Genomic DNA, 19,362 nt, shown 5'->3' with positions numbered 1-19,362 from the left:
AAAGACTCTTAAATTATCTCTGAAATATTGCTTATTTGCTTGAGTTTGTTATTAATGATAAATATTAATAAACTTTAATCCCCTGACCAATAGTGAAATCCAGTCAAATCAAGATAATGTATTTGTGTATTTCTCATGTTTTGGCTACTTCATATGATAAACTTTACGTTTTGAAGTATTTAAAAGTGTTGTATCAGTATTTATTATCTATGGAAATAAAATTTTAAAAATCTTATCAAATATAACTATGTGCTTTAATGATGTAAAATACGCCTGTTTATTTCCCTTTTTACAAATGTTCATTCTTTATTGTGATTTATTTTTCTTTGTTTTCATTTGCTGTATTTCCTGTTATTTTTAACCTACCAGTAATGTGTCTTTGATTTAAAACGTATTATTACTATTAAAAAAAAGACAAAGATTTCCATGTACAGCTTTAAATGTGTTCATGCAAACTGAATGGGAATCCTATTGTTGCGGCTTTATACCCATTAATTCCACACCTCGTTTGGTAGACTGAAGTAGTCTGTGCTCGACAATTAGAAAATAAAGATAAGTAAAGCAGAATTTACTTCAACAATTTAATTTTGCTATCAAGACACTTTTTAAGGGTCAACCTTGAATTATCTTTAAAAAAAAAAAAAAAAGTTTACATTTATTTGAATTTTTTCTTTAAACTCGAGTTAAGTACATAATGTCTCTGTCTTCCTGTTTTTTCACCGTAAATATAACTGTTTAGAATAGAACAAAATGCTATTATTGTCATTTTACACAATGTACAGCAAAATTAAAAGACAACTCTCGTGGTTTATACTGCCTCACATTTGTGATATTTGTTTTATTTATACCACCAAAACATCAAAGTAAATTCCCTGTACATGCAAACACACACGGCCAACAAAAGCCTTTTGATTTTGATCAAATAAGAGCAAGATGTCAACATTTCAAGCATTTCATTTTTATTTATTAGAAACATAGAAATTCACAGACATTTATACTTCCAAAAATTTTGGGTGCAGAATAGATTGCACTTTAACTATTTAACTTGCACTTTAACTATTTAACTTGCACTTTAACTATTTAACTTAACTTGTAAATTATTCTAAAACTAAAATAATAGAATAAGCAAAAAGATTAAATAAAATATACACAAGAATATGCGGGTCAAAATAAACAAAGGATATCCATTACAACTGAAAAAAAAAAGATAAACAAACAAGCCTGTAGAGAGCACACATCAGCGTTTTTAATATGCAACATCTCTTCTTTTATGTTTCAATAATTAAGTATAGACCCATGTTTTTTATGTATATCCATAAGCTGCTGGTTGTGCTTATTACAAACAGGAGTTTTGAAATATACTGGAAAAGCTAAAACCTGTCAAAGCGCCACATACGGGATATCTAAGATCTTCCGTTTCAAATAGAAAAAACTCAAACAATCTCGACAGGGTGGGCAGAATCTTAATGGGGAGTGTGGAAGTGAAAGATCAGGAATGTCTCTGAATTGAAGGAATTTGTGAAGCACGGCGGGAACAGGAAGCTGCTGAATTACTTCGTCCCTGATCAGTCGATCCGTGCCCAAAATCTCCCGAAGCTCCAGTCGGCACAGGTGAAAAAGACTGGGGACTGAACCTAAAGGAGGAGGAGAAAAGACAGTTTTCAATCTTCATTTTTGCTGGGTTTTTTTTTTTTGTGTCTTGATCACGTTTTGGAGTAATTTTGTGGGATTGTGGGGTTATTTAATATATTTTCCTGTTGTTTTTGTGTGTTTTTTGAGTTATTTTGTATATTTTTCTCTCACTTTGTGCATTTGTGTTGTTTTGTCTGTTTTGGTTCTGTTGTCGTTTTGCCATTTTGTGTTTTTGGGACTTATACTACGAAGCTAGATAATTACATCCTGGATTTAACACCGTTAGCGGCCTTCACCTAACCAAACATTCTCTGTCCTACGAATCTTGATTACAACTCGCTAAATTAAGCGAGTTGATTTTAGCCTGGTTACGTGCGCGCTCTTGTGACAGAGGAGGAGATTACAGCGTCAGACCAATCACAATCATGGAGGAACTGGAGAGCAACTTAAGTCACAATTGAGGAATCATTCTTTAAAAATATGAAGAATTAAAATTCATATATCAGACCCAAAATAACACTGTTGCTGCAGTATTTTCACTTTTACCTTGTCTGTGGCTCTGATGCTGCGTTCATACAGCTCAGCCTAAATCGTAAGGTGGAATATATTTATATTATCTTACAGGCCTGAGGCTCTTTGCATTACCACAGAATACATGAATTAATTAATTAATTTATCGGTCTAAAAGCGTCCGATACACGTAGGCTTTATCAGCTGACTAATGTAGGTCAGTCCATCAGATATAAGTCCTTTTATTGGACAGGTCGTTTTCTAAGAGATCTGATTGGTCAGGAGGCGGGACTTTAGTGCTCACTAACAACCTAGCCAGAACAGAACCTGGTCCCGACCAGGTTAGGTGTTCAGCCTAAGTTGCCATGGTGATTTAGCTCCATAAGACATTAGCCAGCTTTGTAGTCCAGCACACACTGATTAAATCGCGAAAGTGAATGTGATAAGAGAAAATCCAGCTTCGTAGTACAGGCCCTTAAAGTCATTTCGTATATTTTTGATATCATTCTGTGTATTTCTGTTTTCATTTGTTTTTGGAGTAATTTTCTCTATTTCTTTGTCACTGTGCATTTTTGTTGTTTTATTTTTGGTCATTTGGTGTTGTTTCACATCTAAAATGACTTAGATGTATTAACTGTTACTGTGGGGTCTGTATTGTGTAACTATACCAAAAAATGGAGGAGGTTCCCAGGTTTTCTCTGACTGTCTTTCATCCAGGATACATTTCAAGTCACGATCAATAGTGGACCAGTTCACAAACTCCAGTAGGTAATTCAGCACCTCACTTTCTGCATTCAGTACCCTAAAAGGAAGAGTACAGAGACTCCAAAGATCAGCTCAGAACCTTTGGTGATGTCTTCATGTATTTGTAAATCTGATTTTCTGCAAAGGAGTCTGAAGCAGCTGCTTTAAAAGTGGTGTGCTTAGTTGTAAGCTTACAGGTATTCGCGCCGCAACAACAGGTGTGGATCCAGCCCGGCCTTCAGTAGCAGAGGAAGCCACCAGGGAGCGGTCTCCAGTTGATTGAGAGCAACCCAGAGCAGCTCGCTCAGCTCCCATTGTGTAAAAGCTGTTTTCCCCTTATAGGGTGGGACAAAACCCAAGAGCACCTGTAGTCTGGGGATCCATTTGTGCTGCAATATCAGCTCCAGCAGGTCCATTTTGTCCGTACACAGAGCGTAAAACATGTCGCCCTCGCAGAGGTTCCCTCCTGCTGCCAACAGCAGCTTCACAGACTCACTGTAAAACAATCAATGACACCATCATAAGGTTTCAAAACATCTTCTCATCTCACTGTTTTTTTTTTTACAGAACGACATAAGAAACAACCAAATGACATTGAAAACACACTGAAATAGAATAATTTAAATAATACCAACAACAAACGAAATCGACCACAAATCACAAAAAAAGACAAAAATATACTGAATAATAAAAAGAACAAACAACAACCTAATACACTGAATTACACTAAATCGAAGAGAAAAAAATACTTATTATTACCAGCAACACAAAAGAATTACAACAAAGACACTCAATGATTGAAAAATACACAAAATCATTACAAAATACACAAAAATAACAGAGAAAAATACAAAACAACACCAAAAACACACACACTGAAATAGAATCATTTCAATAATACAAACAACACACAAAAAACGACAACAAAAACACACAAAATAAAAAAGAAATACACAAAATAAGAAAAAGAACAAATAAACAACAACAAAATACACAAAATGACACCACAAACACACACTGAGGATAGAGATGATCTTGATTAGAATATGAAAATACAAAGAATGTGTGTAAACACTCATTCATTCCATCATCTCTATAGTTGTTTTTTCACAGGATTCTGAGCAAAATGTTGTAGTTGGACAAAAGTAAGATAAAATGGGTGTGTGGGCCATTGTATAAACAATATATTTATATTATGCGTGCGTGTGTGTGTGTGTGTGTGTGAGTCAAACCTGTCTGGCTGGTAGGGTTCTAGACACAAGGCCCAGGTGAGCGGAGATCCTAGACCCCCACCTGGTTCTCCGGGGTAGTACTGAGCGTTGGGGTGGTAACCTTCCTCCAGGAGTATCTTAACGCACTCAGTCTGCCGACTTTGAACGGCCGAGTACAGCGGACTACGCAAAATTTTCATTCGGTCGATAATACGACTGGTGACAGCGATCAGCCTCCTCAAGATTCTGAAAAAACACATTAACGCACACACACGTCACAAAAGCATCGACGCAAAGACCAATGACAACAACTTTGGCAAAAACAGGACAACTTAAATCACACCAATCTGAACCTTATTATTGTCATTTTAGTTTATTTTTGCTGTCATCTTATGTGTTTTTGCTGTCATTTTGTGTTGTTCTTTTTGTCATTTTGTGGATTTTTGTTGTATGTGTGTTTTCGGTTTCATAAAGTACATTTGCTGTCTTTCATTTTGTGTTTTTGTTTTCATCGAGTACACTTTTTGTCTTTCATGATGTGTTTTTTCTGTCAGCTTGCAAGTGCTTTACTTTCTTTTGTAATTTTGTGTGTTTATAGTTTCATGTTGCACATCTTTTCTTTTATTTTGTGTGTTTTTTGGCGTCATCTCGTACATTTTTCTTTTCTTTTGTGTTTTTTGCAGTTATTTTGTGTGTTTTTGGTGTCATCTAGTATGTTTTTTTCTTTTATTTTGTGTTTTTGCTGTCGTTTTGTGTGTTTTTGGTGTCATCTAGTACATTTTTTCTTTTATTTTGTGTCATCTTGTATATATTTTGGTCATTTCATGTGTTTTCAGAGTCATTTATTTTAGGGAGATGCACAAAATTAAACCGAGGGCCACCAGTTGCCCATGTCTGGTCTAGGAGGAAGACTGCATTAACGCACAGTGTAAGCTAGAATGGTAAAAGCTAAGTTACACAGAATTAAATGGTAACTAAAAACTGAGTTTTAATGTTTAAAGAATGTCAGAAGAGTTTCTGAGGCTTAAGGTATAAAAGTAATACTTTCTACATCCTGGATTATAATGTATCATTTAAAAAAAATTCAAAATTTGAACCTCTTTATCTTTATTGTTAATACTTTGATTTAGTTTTAAACTTAATGTTTTATCAGTGGTGACTTAGGGCTTGTATTTAACTAGTTTCCCGTGTAGCGAGTCTTTACCCAATGTGACCAAACTCCGCGGATGCGTGAATGGGAAGTTGGTTCCACTCATTGCTGCAGGGTTCGTCTGGATCCGCATCGTGATCCAGGAGGAGCTCCACACACGACTCGTGACCTCCCTGAGAGGCGATGAACAGAGGATTGGCCAGATCAGCCGCCGCGGCGTTTACGTCGGCACCTGAGGCGCAAGAAACCCCAAAAAACTCACACACGGAGGTACCTGAAGACTCTTAAAGAAATGCACATGTAGATCAAGTCAGGCACATGTGTCAAACTTATGGCCCAGGGGCCAAATCTGGGCCTTTGGAGCATATAATTCAGCCCACAGGTGAAAGTATAAAAGACAGAAAATATGAATCATTATGTAAATGAAACCGAACAATATTGGCATGGGTTCACAGTTTTCCTGGTAATTATATCTCATGATTGCAGGAATTTTTAATGTTAAACTCACTTTGTTCTTGTTCTTCTTCTTCTTGTTGTGTACAATAGTTAAAATTGCTACTCCTCTGTTACTCGTGAAACGGATTGGGCTGAATTTTGGTCGGTATAATCCATGGATGTGTACGCATCGACGCTCGGAGCCCAATTTTTGATTTGAGGCTCCCCCCAAGCTCTGTATCGCTGTGACACCGATACCAAAATCCGACATCGACGTTGCATGTCCAAAACTAGTCTTTTTTTACTCGGTTTAACCGAATGATTTGACTGAATTCTCGGGATTGTGGTACGTGCTATTCGGCGTGGAGACATTCCACGGGTCCGTCCGTAGTTCTTTCAAACTTGTTTCTCAAATTATGACTTAATATTTCACTTAATTAAATAGAAATTAGTCACAAAATCTATGAAATTTAAGGGGAAGATCCTGTTGGGACTGATATCTGTCACTTATTGCTTGGATATGGTCAAATTCTTACATATTTTGTAACTTATGTATACCTACAAGTGCAAACTATGGCACAATAATGTTGAAATTACTGGTTTTCTTCCATTAAATCTGGGGCCACTTGAGATCAAACTGCTCCGTATTTAGCCCCTGAACTAAAATGAGTTAGGCACGCCAAAGTAAGGGATCGAATGTGGTATTTACCGGCATTGATCAGGATTTCCAGACACTCCCTCTGGCCGTGCTGTGCAGCCAAGAACAGGGGCGTGATGTTATGTTCGTCCACAGCCTCCAGATCACAAACAGTGGAAAGAAGACGCACGATTCCACTGTGACCCTGAGACACAGTGAGGTTTCAGTTGTGTGGGTGTGTGTGTGTGTGTGTGTGTGGGTGTGTGTGTTACTTTATAAACAGCTTGATGGAGGCACGTCCAGCAGGAGTGTGTGTGTGTTCGGTTCAGCTCGGCTCCTTTTCTGACCAGCAGCTCCACCACATCCTTATGTCCGTTATCTACAGCTACCCACAGATGGAGAGCAACAGGTTTTCAACATGCGGGTCCACACCCAACCAATGCACAACTGAAGAACGATACGATATTTTTATTTACCCCATTTGGGGTCGCGAGACACTGGGTGGGAATGGGTCACCAGATGCCTTTAAGAGACCAAGAAATTTGCTTGAACACTTTGAGCCCATTTTTGCAACTACACCAAACTTGCCATATTTTAACCTATTTTCGTCACTTTTTCTTGCCATATTTTGCTCCTTATAACACATTTTTGCTACATTACTCCCATTACTGCCAATTCTAGATCAAATTTCAATATTTTTTTCTGCACATTTTTGTCACTTTCAAGACATTTTCAGCACTTATAAACCCTTTCCACCACTTTTCCACCTAATGTTGCATATGTTGATCCATTACTGTCACTTTTAACTTCTTTTCACCATATTTCATGCTTATTTTTGCAACTCAACCACATTCATGATTTGTCATGCCCATTATTTGCCAGTTTAAACTATTTGTTCCTACTTTTTTATTTACATTATCCCACTGCTTCTCCATCAAATTTCAATGCCTTTTCTGCACATTTTTTTTTTCACTTTCAAGCCATTTTCTACAATTATAAACCCTTTCCACCAATTTTGGTGGAAAAACTTGTGTTCATAGAATCCAATTTTCTAGGAAAACAGACAAAAATTACAAAATGTACTTCCTTAAATGAAGGTGGGAATGTTTTTTATTATTATTTTTAGCTAAAATAAAGTGGAAACTGCAATATGACAGAATATACCCTCACATGCATGTTTAGGGACAATATGTCGCATTTACACGCAATTCCTCCATAAAAAGGAGGCAGAGAGACTGAAATCTTGTACAACATCTTGCAATATAATTGAGTTCAGTTTCTGAAATGGAATTAGATATATGAAATGTACTAAACTCTCAATATCATGCATTTCCACCATGTTTTCACCGTAAGATAGGTGGCGGCCTAAATGTCCAGCAATTTTAGCAAAACTGGACATGTTGGATCTTGTGAAAAATTCTGCATTTCGAAATTTCAGCTCACTTCTGCAGCAGAAAAATATAAGAAATAATAACAATAGTTAACCTAATAACAATATGAAGCATGTTTGGCACAATTTTGGGAAGATTAACAACCAGTAATGATATCTATTTATAGAAAGACAATGAAAAAGAAACCAAACAGGAATGAATAAACTATGAAATATAATAACAATGAAAACACATCAGGTGAAAGCAGTGTTCGGACTGTGTGGACCTTTGGTTGATTACCTGCATACAGAGGACAGGACAAGTCATTGGTGAGCTGGTTGATGTCGAATTCTGGAGGATTTCCTTTCAGGAGGAGTCGGAGCACAGACAGGTGTCCACGCTGTGCTGCCAAAAAGCAGGCGGACTCCCCTTCATGGGTCAATATGCTCACATATTCACGGCAGTCGCTGGGAGAACCTGCACACACACAATCAGACCAGTCAGCATATTCTACCTCTAATCCACTAGGTGGTGATAAGAAGAAGGGTTGAATGTGTTTTCTATGCTAATAATAGTTTTTTTTTTAAATCATACTTATCATAATGTATACTAATATTACTGTGTTACAAATACAGATTGGTAAGTGTTAGTGCACAAAGTGACAATATGTGCAAGCTCAGATATCATTATTCGGCATTTTATTTGATCTAGATTTATAATTCATAAAGTGAAAGAATAGAATACAGTTGTTTAAAAAAAAAAAAAAAGTTTGATTTAAGGACTTTGAGCTTTAAGCTTATCCCTGCACTGTATGTCTATTTTTGCAATATTATGTATTGAGTTTTATTTATTGTGCAAAATAGACTAATAAAAATAAATAAATAAATAAATATCTTTTTTTTTTTTTTTTTTTAAATGTAATTTTAAGTAAGTATTTTTTTACTATTTTATTATTACTAGACATTTCAGGCGACCCCACATGGGGTCACGACTATGGTTGAAAACCCTTGTGATATATGTTTAAACGACAAGTTACTATGTTATTATGTGTCAATTTAAAAAAAAGTATAAATGACATGACATCACAAGTAGTGGTGTCAACGAATTGCACCTTTAAGTTAATTACAAAACAACTGAACGTCCTTAATGTGCCAGTTAGGGTGATATTTCTATTATAACGACAAATTAAATTACGCAATTTTTATGTATATTTCCAGTCTACCTTTCTTCCAGACCGCCCTCATGATTTCCCGCACACACTCCGCGCTGCCTCCCGCCGCCGCCTCGTGCAGAGCGGTCCATCCTCGGTTGTCTCTCCGGTCCATGGAGCATCCTCTCCGAATCAGCCTCCGAACCGTCCTCCAGCAGCCCGACCGGGCAGCGGCGGCCACGGTGGACACCGTGTCTCCGTAACACTCGGTGAAGTCCATGGTTCCGCTTCATACAGAGCTGGAGAACCACAACAGAACAGATAAATAAACAAGACCCAAAACTTAACAACAACACGTAGCCGCCATCTTGCTGAGGACTGAACTACTCACAGCGAACGGCTTCCGTAGCTGCAAATTTGTTTTTTACGACAATCAATAGAACAATAGATAGGGCAATATTTTATTTTTTTTAATTTTTTTTCGTTAAAACTACAATTTCAATCTCTACACAGAAGAACAAAATAAAGAGCCAAAAAAACAACCACATACAAATAAAGAAAAATAGAAAATAAAATGGATAATACATACAAGAGGCCTTTTAAAGGGGATGATTATATACAGATTTAAAGGGAGCTATGGTTTTCTGTCAATGGAATTCTTGTTTCACAACTTTTTTTTTTTCTTTATTATTTTTTTTTTTTTTTTTATCGAATTTTAAGGTATTTAAAATATTGTAAAAATTAATGAGGCAAATTAGTGAAAGGCATTAACGTGAGGTTTGATCGAGGTTTAAAAAAGCGAATCCTATCTTTTATTGACACATACAGACGTATCAGTATCACCCTAACTGGCACATTAAGGATGGTCAATTGTTTATTAAATAAAATGAACTTAATTTTAAGTAGAAATTCGTTAACACCACTACTTGTGATGCAATTTTTTTTAAATAGCATTAATTTAAAAATGTTTAAAAAATATTCTTAAATATTCTGAAGCATATTTAGTCTAAATCTGCAGTAAAAAAAGTTTAGTTTTTGTATTATTGTTAATCAGATGTAACTAATTTTGAATTCGCCTTTGTATATTACTCACTTTTTCATATTATAGATAAAACTGTGGTTATTTTGTAATTTATCGTGTTTCTGTTGCATTAAAAAAGATAATTATCTGTTTTTTCCGACTAATGTGCGGCTCTTGCCGGTAGGTGGCGGTAGAACTCCGTCACTGTTGTTTTCACCGCATTAAAAACAATAGAAGAAGAAGACGAAGCGCTGCAAGGCGTGCTTAGATAAATTTAATTGTGACCAAAAACTCCGTCTTAAAACCGTGTAATTTTTTTTTCTAACACATTAATCTTTAATGTACGTGAAAAGTCTGGGATTTTGGATAATGTGATGCGATTTCAGCAGCAGCCGAGGTGGATTAAAGGTAAGATGATTATTTTTTTTTTCACTATGTATGACTCGCACGTCGTTCCAGTTATTTCTGCAGTGTTTTATGATGTAAAATGTCATTTAGATACAAGGTATTGTTGTGCTGATTGATGAAAATAAATGTAATCGGTCATTTTGTGTATGAGCTTCTAGCTAGGAAGCTACAACTATGAATGGACTCTTTTAGCCCACTTACAGTAATGACACAAATTGTCACCAATAAGATCTAAAAGCAACGCGTATGGAATAAGTTCTGATCAGGTGGTTACATTAATCAGTAAAAACTACTTTCATTATGCAATAAGTCAGTTAACAAGGCTGACAGCTTGTGGGATAAAGCTCGGTCAGTGCATCTGATGCTTATACATACTAGCGGTGTACATTGCCATTAATCTGACGATACGATACATGATTTGCATGTCACCATACGATATATCCCAATATATCTCGATACTACCGTGAACAATACGTTATACGTCACAATATCACTAATATGAATTTCAACTTTACAGTACAAAATAGCATGAAATACAATTTTTTTTTAACTTGCGAGAACAAGTAAATGTTAATTTACTGTATTTCAAGCACCAATATCAATGGTGTATTTAATATCAATTGTAATATCAAGTGGTATATTTATCAAACTGTTAAATTATATTTTTCAAAAAAGTTTCACTTTTGTTTCTATAACAGAATCAGATTCTGTTTTTTTTTTTTTTTTAAGTAACCAAATACATCTATCAAAGTATCCAGTAAGTTTTATGAAAATGAAATGCAATCAACTTACAAGCTAAGATGCATTGAGGAGTGAGGTAGTTTGACAAGGTCTGATGTGTTCACTTGACGCCTAGCGACCGGGCGTTTATGTACTACGCAGATGTTGGCACAATGAAATGTTTTTTTGATTTTAATTTCTTTTGTTAAAAAACATGATTTAAATACATCACTCTGGCCAATTTTTTTGAATTGATACAATAATCTTGTGGAGAAATGTTGCGATATGCCAAATCTATTTTTTTTTTTTTACACCTACACAACATATACAGCAAAGTATAATTGAATAATGGTCACATAATGAAATAACATACTTTCAATTTCTCAAATATTTATTTTGCAAGGTAAATTTTACTTATTTGGTGTTTTTTTTTAAAATGTATTTATATAATTTAAGTTCCTTTAAGAATTAAGGAAACATTTGCGTGAGCTGCTCACACTGCTCCTCGAGAACCAGTTTATTGCATGATAATAAAGATTATTTTCTTCTTCTCTTGCTGTTCCGTAGGTAGAGCCTCCTCAGCAGCATCATGGTGGACGTGGCTGTGAAAAGCGAGGCTGCGTGGGTTTGTCACACTGATGGACGTCAGCTGTCAGACGTTGTACTTCCCGTTCATGTCGGTAACCTGAACAGCGATGTGGAGGATCTCGTTCAGTCCGACATTGAAGACACAGAGAGGTGGTAAGCTTTGATTATGATCAAACACTACTAGCCTTAATACTGATAAATGTGTTGTATTATTGTGAAGGTAATGTTCTCCTAAAGTTGTCGTGTTTTTAATCATTTCCCAGTTGTGGTCCGGTGCTGTTGGAACAGATGGAGGAAGGCGCCCCGTGCGTCCTGACGCTCTGCTGCAGACCTGAGTCGCCTGCAGCCATCGTTCACCTGCTGGTGGTCAGTGAGGCTCGAAACATGGAGGTTTACAACCAGACGGGAGAATACTGTGGGACGGCACGGGGAGCGAAGACAGAGAGCGTCCAAACAGACAGGTCAGCCTATGGGTTAAACTGCTCGTCTAACGTTAAAATGCCTGATCCAGATACTGTTAATGGACCACCAACGGTGAAATTGTGTATTTTGTGCTGGTTCTGTCTCCCACAGTGCAGACCGAGGTCCTTTCTATAAGAAACAGCTCATCCTCGAGTGTCCGTCTCCGTCCTGTGAACTGAAGGTCAGCTTTTTGATTATTTTTTTTTACCATTTAATGCAAAATAATTCCTGCACCTGGTGGTTTGCAGGACAAATGTAGCCCAATTTTAACCCAGGATGGGCCCAGGTCTTCATTTGTGGAGAAAAACGAAAACAAATACCTTCTTTGCCCATTCAGAAATGAAGCCAGAAATTCCAGTAGACCGTGAACACAACACTGTCCTTTAAAAAAGAGAATTTTAATGTGTTTTAATGTTTTCTTTTTCTTTTCTTTTTAATTTGACAATAACAGAGCACATTGTGACACTCTCTTCTTGCATTAAATCAATTTTTTTATTGATTTTATATTGATTTTTAATTAATTTCAATGTAATAATAATACAATTATTTTTCATTTTATTTTAATTTATTTTTTATTTAATTTACTTTGATTTATTTTTAATTCAAATTTTAGAATTAAAACTGTTTCAATTAAAAGATCAAATAAAATTGGAAATAACCTTAAAATACATTTATCATTTGATTTTATTTTATATTTCTTATCACATTAAGCACATGTTTTTTTCCTTCTCTCTGGAATTTTTTCGAGTTAATCCGCTCTAACAGAAAATGAAACTGATGTGAGTATTAATTTGTGCTGCTTCTGTCTCATCCCAGTTGCTCTCCTTGGCTGGTCGGAGCAGCGTTTTGTTGTCTCGAGTTGTCGTCGGCGTGCGGCTGCTGCCGCCATGCACAGAACGCGGTAAAGGCGGTGGCAGTATTGATATGCAGCAGGTCCAGAGTCTGGTCCAGGAGATCGGGACTGATTTGTCCCCAGGAGCCAAAAACCTCATGGACATGGTGCAGTTCCAGCAAAAGGTAGCGTCGATCATTTATTCACGTTAACTTAAGATCAATCACATGCACATGAAACTGTATTAAAGGGATCCTTCACTGTTTTTACAAATGTGGCCTAAAATTTTTGAAATGTACTTATTAGTAAATCTTTGCCTCACAAAGCACATTATTTTACACCATATTTGTTTAATTAACTTTTAAAAGTGGGACTACTTCACAGTTTCAGAGCCTGTTTTCCACCATCTTGAATTCACGTGATTGATGATGTCACACAGCTCCACTCCCTGTGAACATTCCATTGTTTTCTATTGGAGTGAAGCATTCTGCATGATATTTTGATCATTTAGCAGCTTTTTGGTCAAAATGACAACTTGGTTTCTCTAAAAACTCAGAAAAAGTTAAAAATGTCAATGTAAACCTCTTTTGTTTACCAAAAAAAGATAAGAACAGTTGTGACCTGAAAAGATAGTTCCAAATTTGCGGTTTCATTGTAGACAATGAAGCAGAGAAGAGGAACTCTTCTAAGAAACCTTTACCCTCCCTTGAACAGTGCGTTGACACGCTCTGGTGGCTGAAGTTGGCGAGTAAATCACGGACAACACTGAGGACTTCTATCCTCAGGGTATGTGTGACTTCAACAGTCCGTGATTACTCGTTAACTTCAGCCATCACATTTATTCTCTTTTGGTAAACAAAGTAGTCCCATCTTTTTTAAAGTTAATAAAATTATTATGATGCAAAATGATACATTTTGTTAAGGATAGATCTTCTAATAAGTACATTACAAAGGTTTTAGGCCACATTTGTAAAAACGGTGGAGGATCCTTTTAACAGCTGCATTTAATTAACATAAAAACCTTGATTTTTGCCTGATTTTTAAGTAATGATCTGGTTTACTAACCTGTTTGTGAATTACAGCAAATTAATGTGAATATAACCAAGAGAACGATAACTGGAGGTGATGTGTGTTTGTGCAGAATCAGACGGGTTCTCTCGGTGGCTTTCTGCCTCTCTTGATGGGAAGTGGAGCGTTTTCTGCTTTGACTCGAGACGTCGACGTGTCCTCGTCGGCGTTCAGGGCTCACTCTAGACCTGCAAACTCCACGGTATCCAAAACATTCACTGCATTTGTAGAAAACAAGATTAAAAAGTTGATCTTTGATCTGTGTTTCATCTCTCGGCTTCCTGTAAGTGTGAGGATGCTGAGGATCAGGATGGAGGGATGTCTGAGGGATACACCTCCTCTTCATCGTCTTCCTCTCCTGACCAGCCCCTGTCTGACATCAGCTCCACTGATACTGGTGAGTGTTTTTAGGACTTGAAGATGTGACTTCAATATTGACTTTCCCAAATTGATTCAATGCAAAAAAAAAAAATAATAATAATAATAAAGCAGTTTTTTACAGTTTACAGAAACTTCTATGGTGATCAATTTCAACAGCTGTTTTAATAATTATTTAAACAACAAAATACCCTGATAAATTATGTTTTTTTGCTAGTGCATTCATATGTTTCTTTTAATTAAAAATATTAAAGTAAAAAAAAAAAGTGTCACTTTTGTGACTTATACTGAAAACGCTGAATAGAATAAACCTAAATTGAGTTTTAAATGCTTTAAAAGCTTTAAAGCAGTGGTTCCCAACCCTTTTTTGGGTCGTGAACTCGATTTTATATCACAAATTTCTGGCGACCCCAGAGACATTTATTCTCAATATTTTTATACTGGATTTTATTTGAACTCGTCATATTTGAGAAAGTGAAAATTTTGAATATTTTTGTTTGAGATTGTGTGTGTAAAGAATAATTACATAATATTAATAATAAAAATAAACAAAACGTAATTTGAATCAGTCATTTCTTTACCAATTACTAGACTTTTCAGGCAACCCCTATTTTAATTCCTGGTGTCCCCACATGGGGTCACGACCCCAAGGTTGAAAAACACACAAAGTATCTAATTACCGCAATGTGCATTCTTTTAAAAAAACAAATCCCCTTCAAAATAAAAGCGTCATATTTTTCCATCCAGTAGAAATAGTTCTCCTAGCTTTTTAGCACTAGTGAGCTCTTCATTTATGTGTGTTTTTGCTTAATTTTCAGTGAGCATTGATAACGGCGGCCCCACAAGCCACGCCCACCTGACAGAGATGATGTCACACTTCCTTAAAGGACCAAAGCAGGAGTTCACCTGCAGGCCAGAGCTATTGCCCATGCTCCAGAGCGTCTGTGGTCAGGTGACCCAGCTGAGGCTGGATGACGCGGCGCAGAAGAGGAGCAGCAACGTAACGTGGTGAGTCTGGGTTTTTTTTTTCTGGACCCTTTGGATTAACTTTTAGCGTCGCGTTGCTTCTGTGAGACGCTCCAGTGGTCCGACCGCGCCCACATTTAGTGCAGCCGTGACTTTGAATGGACAGTTGTGTGTTCCAGCAGCGAAACGTGGAGGCGTGTTTATACATTCATTCCCTTGTACAGAGGTTTCCTTCTTCTGCTGGGACAAACTTTCCTGTTGTTTGATTGTGGAATGATGAAGGCTGTCACACAATGACCTTCACACAATGACCTCTTCATCAGAAAAGCTCATATTACAGGAAGAAATACTTGAAATATATTTTTTTTATTTTTTAATTAATCTATTGTATTTAAAAACAATTGCCGTTGTGGAAAAATTTTTTTATTTAATTGCAATCAAAGTACTTCTATAGCACTATTATTTATTTATTTATTTATTGCATTTTCTTTTTCTTTTATACAGTTGAACAATTTGGACAAAAAAAACTTCATCCAAAGAAAACCCGCACTCCCCTCACCCCTTATAAATTTTATATATATATATTATTTTTTTTATAATAAAAAAATGTAAATACTTCATCTAATATTCTTTTCTCTTAACATTTTCACAAAATATTATTAGATGTTTCTTGGAAATTTTAAGTATTAAAACATATATATTAAATAATTCATTTTTTCTTCTTCTTTATTTTTCTTTTCATTTGATTTTGTTTGTTGAATTAAATATGATTTATTTAAATTTTACCTATTCATCCAATTTATTTTATTAGATTAGATTTATTACTCCCTTGGGAAGGCTCCGTCAGGGAAATTACATTTCCAGCAGCAGTTATTGTGAACTAAATAAGTTATATTTATTTATATCTATTCTTCTGTTATTTATGTTTTTAGATTGAAGTCTATTAGTGGTATCCCAGGACAAGTTATTTATCCGCATATTTCAGGGATTTTAGCTCCTCTCAGACGTCACACAGTGTTGATACAAAGTGCAGAGAGAGAAACGAGTCTTTGTCAGAGTCTGATCCACATCGAGGAGAGAACGGCAGCTCTACCACGGGTACGTTCAGCCATGGCTTTTATTTCTCCTCACTGAGCTGATAATGTGCTTGTAACTCTATTTAATCTTGTTGCAGAGGTGCATTTGTTTTGCTTTGAGCAAATAATGAGAGTCCTAGTGAGTGAAATCCCAATATTTAAATCGGACTAGCACGTTAACTTATTTTCAATCACACATTTTAAAAGACAAATTTAAGAAAAAGACAGAAAACCCCCCAAATGAAAAAAATTAGTAAGTCTAAAGTACATCTTCACTAAAAACTTAAATCCAGTAATCCACTTGTATCAAAAACGTGCTTTTATTTTGTAAAACTGACTTATAGTCTAGAGACTCTCGAGTAAGTTATCTGTTGATTAATTTCAGGAAAATTCTATATTTGTTGGAAAGTCAGAGAAATACAGTAATTTAATTTAATAGCTTTTTTCTTTTGTCGTATTCCTGTGCATTTATTGGACCCATTGTTGGACTAATAAAGTATTATCTGTTTGTTTGTTTTTCCACAGGGAGCTGCTGGACGCGGCCATGGAGCGTCGTCTGGAGCAGATGGAGCGTAGACTGAAGGAGCACATGGACCGACGGATGGACGCTCTGCAGCAGAGGCTGGAGGCCATCCTGCAGGTGGCCCTCACTCCCAATGCAGAGAGATGCGTTAGGGCCACGCCCACTCAGGACGACACAACAACAACAACAGAGACGCACAAACCCAAGAGCTGCTGAGGACTAACATGTAACGTCTGGGGAGGAGGCTCCAGAAACTCGGTTTAAACTCTGTTACTTATCAGCACTGGTTTCTAAACATCAAAGAAAATGAAAAAAAAATGTATTTTTAACACTTTTCTGACAAATTCTCACAAAAAACATGCATGTTATACGCATTTGTTATAAACTCATGGCACAAGAAATTCTGTTTAAAGTAATTCAAACAGGTGAAAATATAAATATATTTCCAATAACAAGCAAAATATCTATTTACTATTAAAATAAAATCAATTCATTTACATGAAACTGAAAAATGAAATGAAATGAAAAATGAATTCACTTCATTTGTTATATTTTAAAACCATAAATGTATATACATTCGCAATAATGTTCTTTAACTTGCTTTATAATCCTGAATAAATTACTAGATTTTTTTGAACATGCAACAGATTGACAGACATTACACCATATTTATGTGTCTCACTGACCTGGTTTTACACGCTTAAAGAAGCGTGTAGATGTGTCTAAATATGATCTAGTTCATATGATGGGCAACTGGTGGCCTGTGGGCCACATGTGGTCCTTGGTTAAATTTTTGAGCGCCCCCCAAAAGTCAACGCACAAAATTACTCCAAAAAACACACAAGAAAAATGGAAAAATAACAGAAAAATATTTAAAACGACAATGACTGGCAAAGATAAGTGTGAATAAAAATACACAAATTCACTCACAAAAACATGTTTGTTCTTTCCTGTATTAATGTTCAAATCAGTCCTTATAATAAATGCTGACATAAATTCTGATAACATGGCCCTCAAAATCACACAATTGCATTTTTGTGGCCCTCGCAGTGATAAAAGTTGCCATGTTTGATCTAATCCTTTATTTTTACTTAAGTAGAATTTAAATGAAAGTTGTAAATATATTAACAGCTACACAAATAATATGTTGTTCTTCACACACTCACCTAGTTGTATATAGATCAGACACAGATCACGTGTCAAACTCATGGCCTGGGCGCCAAATCCGGCCCTTTGGAGCATCTAATTCGGCCCGCAGGCGAAAATAAAATTGCTATAGAAAACATGAAACATTGTGTAAATGAAACTGAACACTCCTGCTGCTTATATCACATGAGTGCAGTCTATTTTATTGTTAAACAGTGGAGGGGGAAAAACCTATAATTCCTACAAAATCCTTCAATTTTCCTCAAATTTCACTCAATATCTCCTTAATTAAATTGAAATTGGCCATAAAATCTTGGAAATGTAAAGTGAAGATCCTGTTGAGACTATCGGTCACTTATTACTTGGATTTTATCGTTTCTTACACATTTTTGTAAAACTTTAGGAAACTTGAGGAGGAGACAGACGCACAAAGTCCCACTGACTACACATTGTGCACTGAAACAATTACTGATGCACTTTGACAGTCTTGTCCATGTTTACCTGCTCACACACACACACTGGAATATAAATGCTAACAAAGGTAATTCTTGTCATCCATTTGCAGATATTTTCATCACCTGTTTACAAATGTCTGCTCTGTAAACGTGTAATAATATTGTCTATACGCTGTAGAAATGTGTGGACCTGTAATGTTGAAATGAACTGCAACAAACAACCCATTAAAAGGTATTTATGAAGATTACAAAGGTTTGTCTGGAAGAACCTTCTGGTAAATTCCCATCAACACACCTGAAGCTGGTGAGCTGATGAAATCACTGCTAAGGTTGGAAACTCCATGATAAACCTGACAATCATCAGCAATCTAAAGTCCATTATGGACACATTTATAATTAGATTTGATTTGGCTCATTTATCTACTTTTATACCATTTCATAATCTCTGGTTTAAATTAACCTCATCTATGGCTTAAAAAGTGAAAGTTTTATCCACTTTACGACCCTGAGAGTCTCATGGCCACAACTTCCTGTTGGTTTTTATAAACCTGAGCTTTTCTTGTTTAATTGATGTATAAAGTGTTTTTTTCTTTTAAATTCATTGTTATTAAATAATAATAATGATATTAAATATTCACCTAACAGAGAAGTTAAATTTGCAATTAGGAATCTTGAGTACAATGTCTTCACATTTATTCAACAAAAATGAAAAATGTCTTCTACATACGTATACATAATATTGATCAGATATATATCAGGGATGTCCTGATACCTCAGAGAGGTGTATCTGAGTCATGTTAATTGTAAAATATGTAAAGGTTAGAGATCTTAGTTTTAATACATATAGCTTTCTTTTGTATTTTTTACTTTTTACTATCTT

The 19,362-nt window shown here is 35.8% G+C and overlaps 2 protein-coding genes across 5 annotated transcripts; one reads left to right on the top strand and one right to left on the bottom strand.

The window, feature by feature from the left end:
• Window positions 1–1,179: 1,179 nt before the first annotated feature.
• asb3 (ankyrin repeat and SOCS box containing 3) lies at window positions 1,180–9,214 on the bottom strand. 2 transcript variants are annotated; one of them, XM_028476421.1, is made up of 9 exons: window positions 8,912–9,214; window positions 7,990–8,166; window positions 6,592–6,704; window positions 6,392–6,524; window positions 5,302–5,530; window positions 4,119–4,343; window positions 3,082–3,381; window positions 2,811–2,944; window positions 1,180–1,634 (listed from the first exon to the last, which is right to left on the bottom strand). In XM_028476421.1, the coding sequence occupies exons 1-9, from the start codon at window positions 9,117–9,119 to the stop codon at window positions 1,381–1,383; spliced, it is 1,773 nt and encodes a 590-aa protein (XP_028332222.1). In that variant the 5' UTR covers window positions 9,120–9,214; the 3' UTR covers window positions 1,180–1,380. The 2 variants fall into 2 exon arrangements, with proteins under 2 accessions (XP_028332222.1, XP_028332223.1); XM_028476422.1 differs by having other exon boundaries at window positions 1,182–1,634; window positions 5,302–5,479.
• Window positions 9,215–10,082: 868 nt separating this feature from the next.
• On the top strand, window positions 10,083–18,890 carry c19h10orf88 (chromosome 19 C10orf88 homolog). Of its 3 annotated transcripts, XM_028476406.1 has the most exons (10): window positions 10,083–10,268; window positions 11,556–11,729; window positions 11,840–12,037; window positions 12,150–12,219; window positions 12,855–13,055; window positions 14,012–14,140; window positions 14,227–14,335; window positions 15,135–15,324; window positions 16,268–16,380; window positions 16,884–17,077. In XM_028476406.1, the coding sequence occupies exons 2-10, from the start codon at window positions 11,578–11,580 to the stop codon at window positions 16,937–16,939; spliced, it is 1,218 nt and encodes a 405-aa protein (XP_028332207.1). In that variant the 5' UTR covers window positions 10,083–10,268; window positions 11,556–11,577; the 3' UTR covers window positions 16,940–17,077. The 3 variants fall into 3 exon arrangements, with proteins under 3 accessions (XP_028332207.1, XP_028332206.1, XP_028332205.1); XM_028476405.1 differs by lacking the exon at window positions 16,268–16,380 and having other exon boundaries at window positions 11,556–11,726; window positions 16,884–18,890; XM_028476404.1 differs by lacking the exon at window positions 16,268–16,380 and having other exon boundaries at window positions 16,884–18,890.
• Window positions 18,891–19,362: the final 472 nt, after the last annotated feature.

Source organism: Gouania willdenowi, chromosome 19 (assembly GCF_900634775.1).
Source record: "Gouania willdenowi chromosome 19, fGouWil2.1, whole genome shotgun sequence".
Taxonomy (NCBI): Eukaryota; Metazoa; Chordata; class Actinopteri; order Blenniiformes; family Gobiesocidae; genus Gouania; species Gouania willdenowi.
This window is presented reverse-complemented; position numbering and strand designations above follow the sequence as displayed.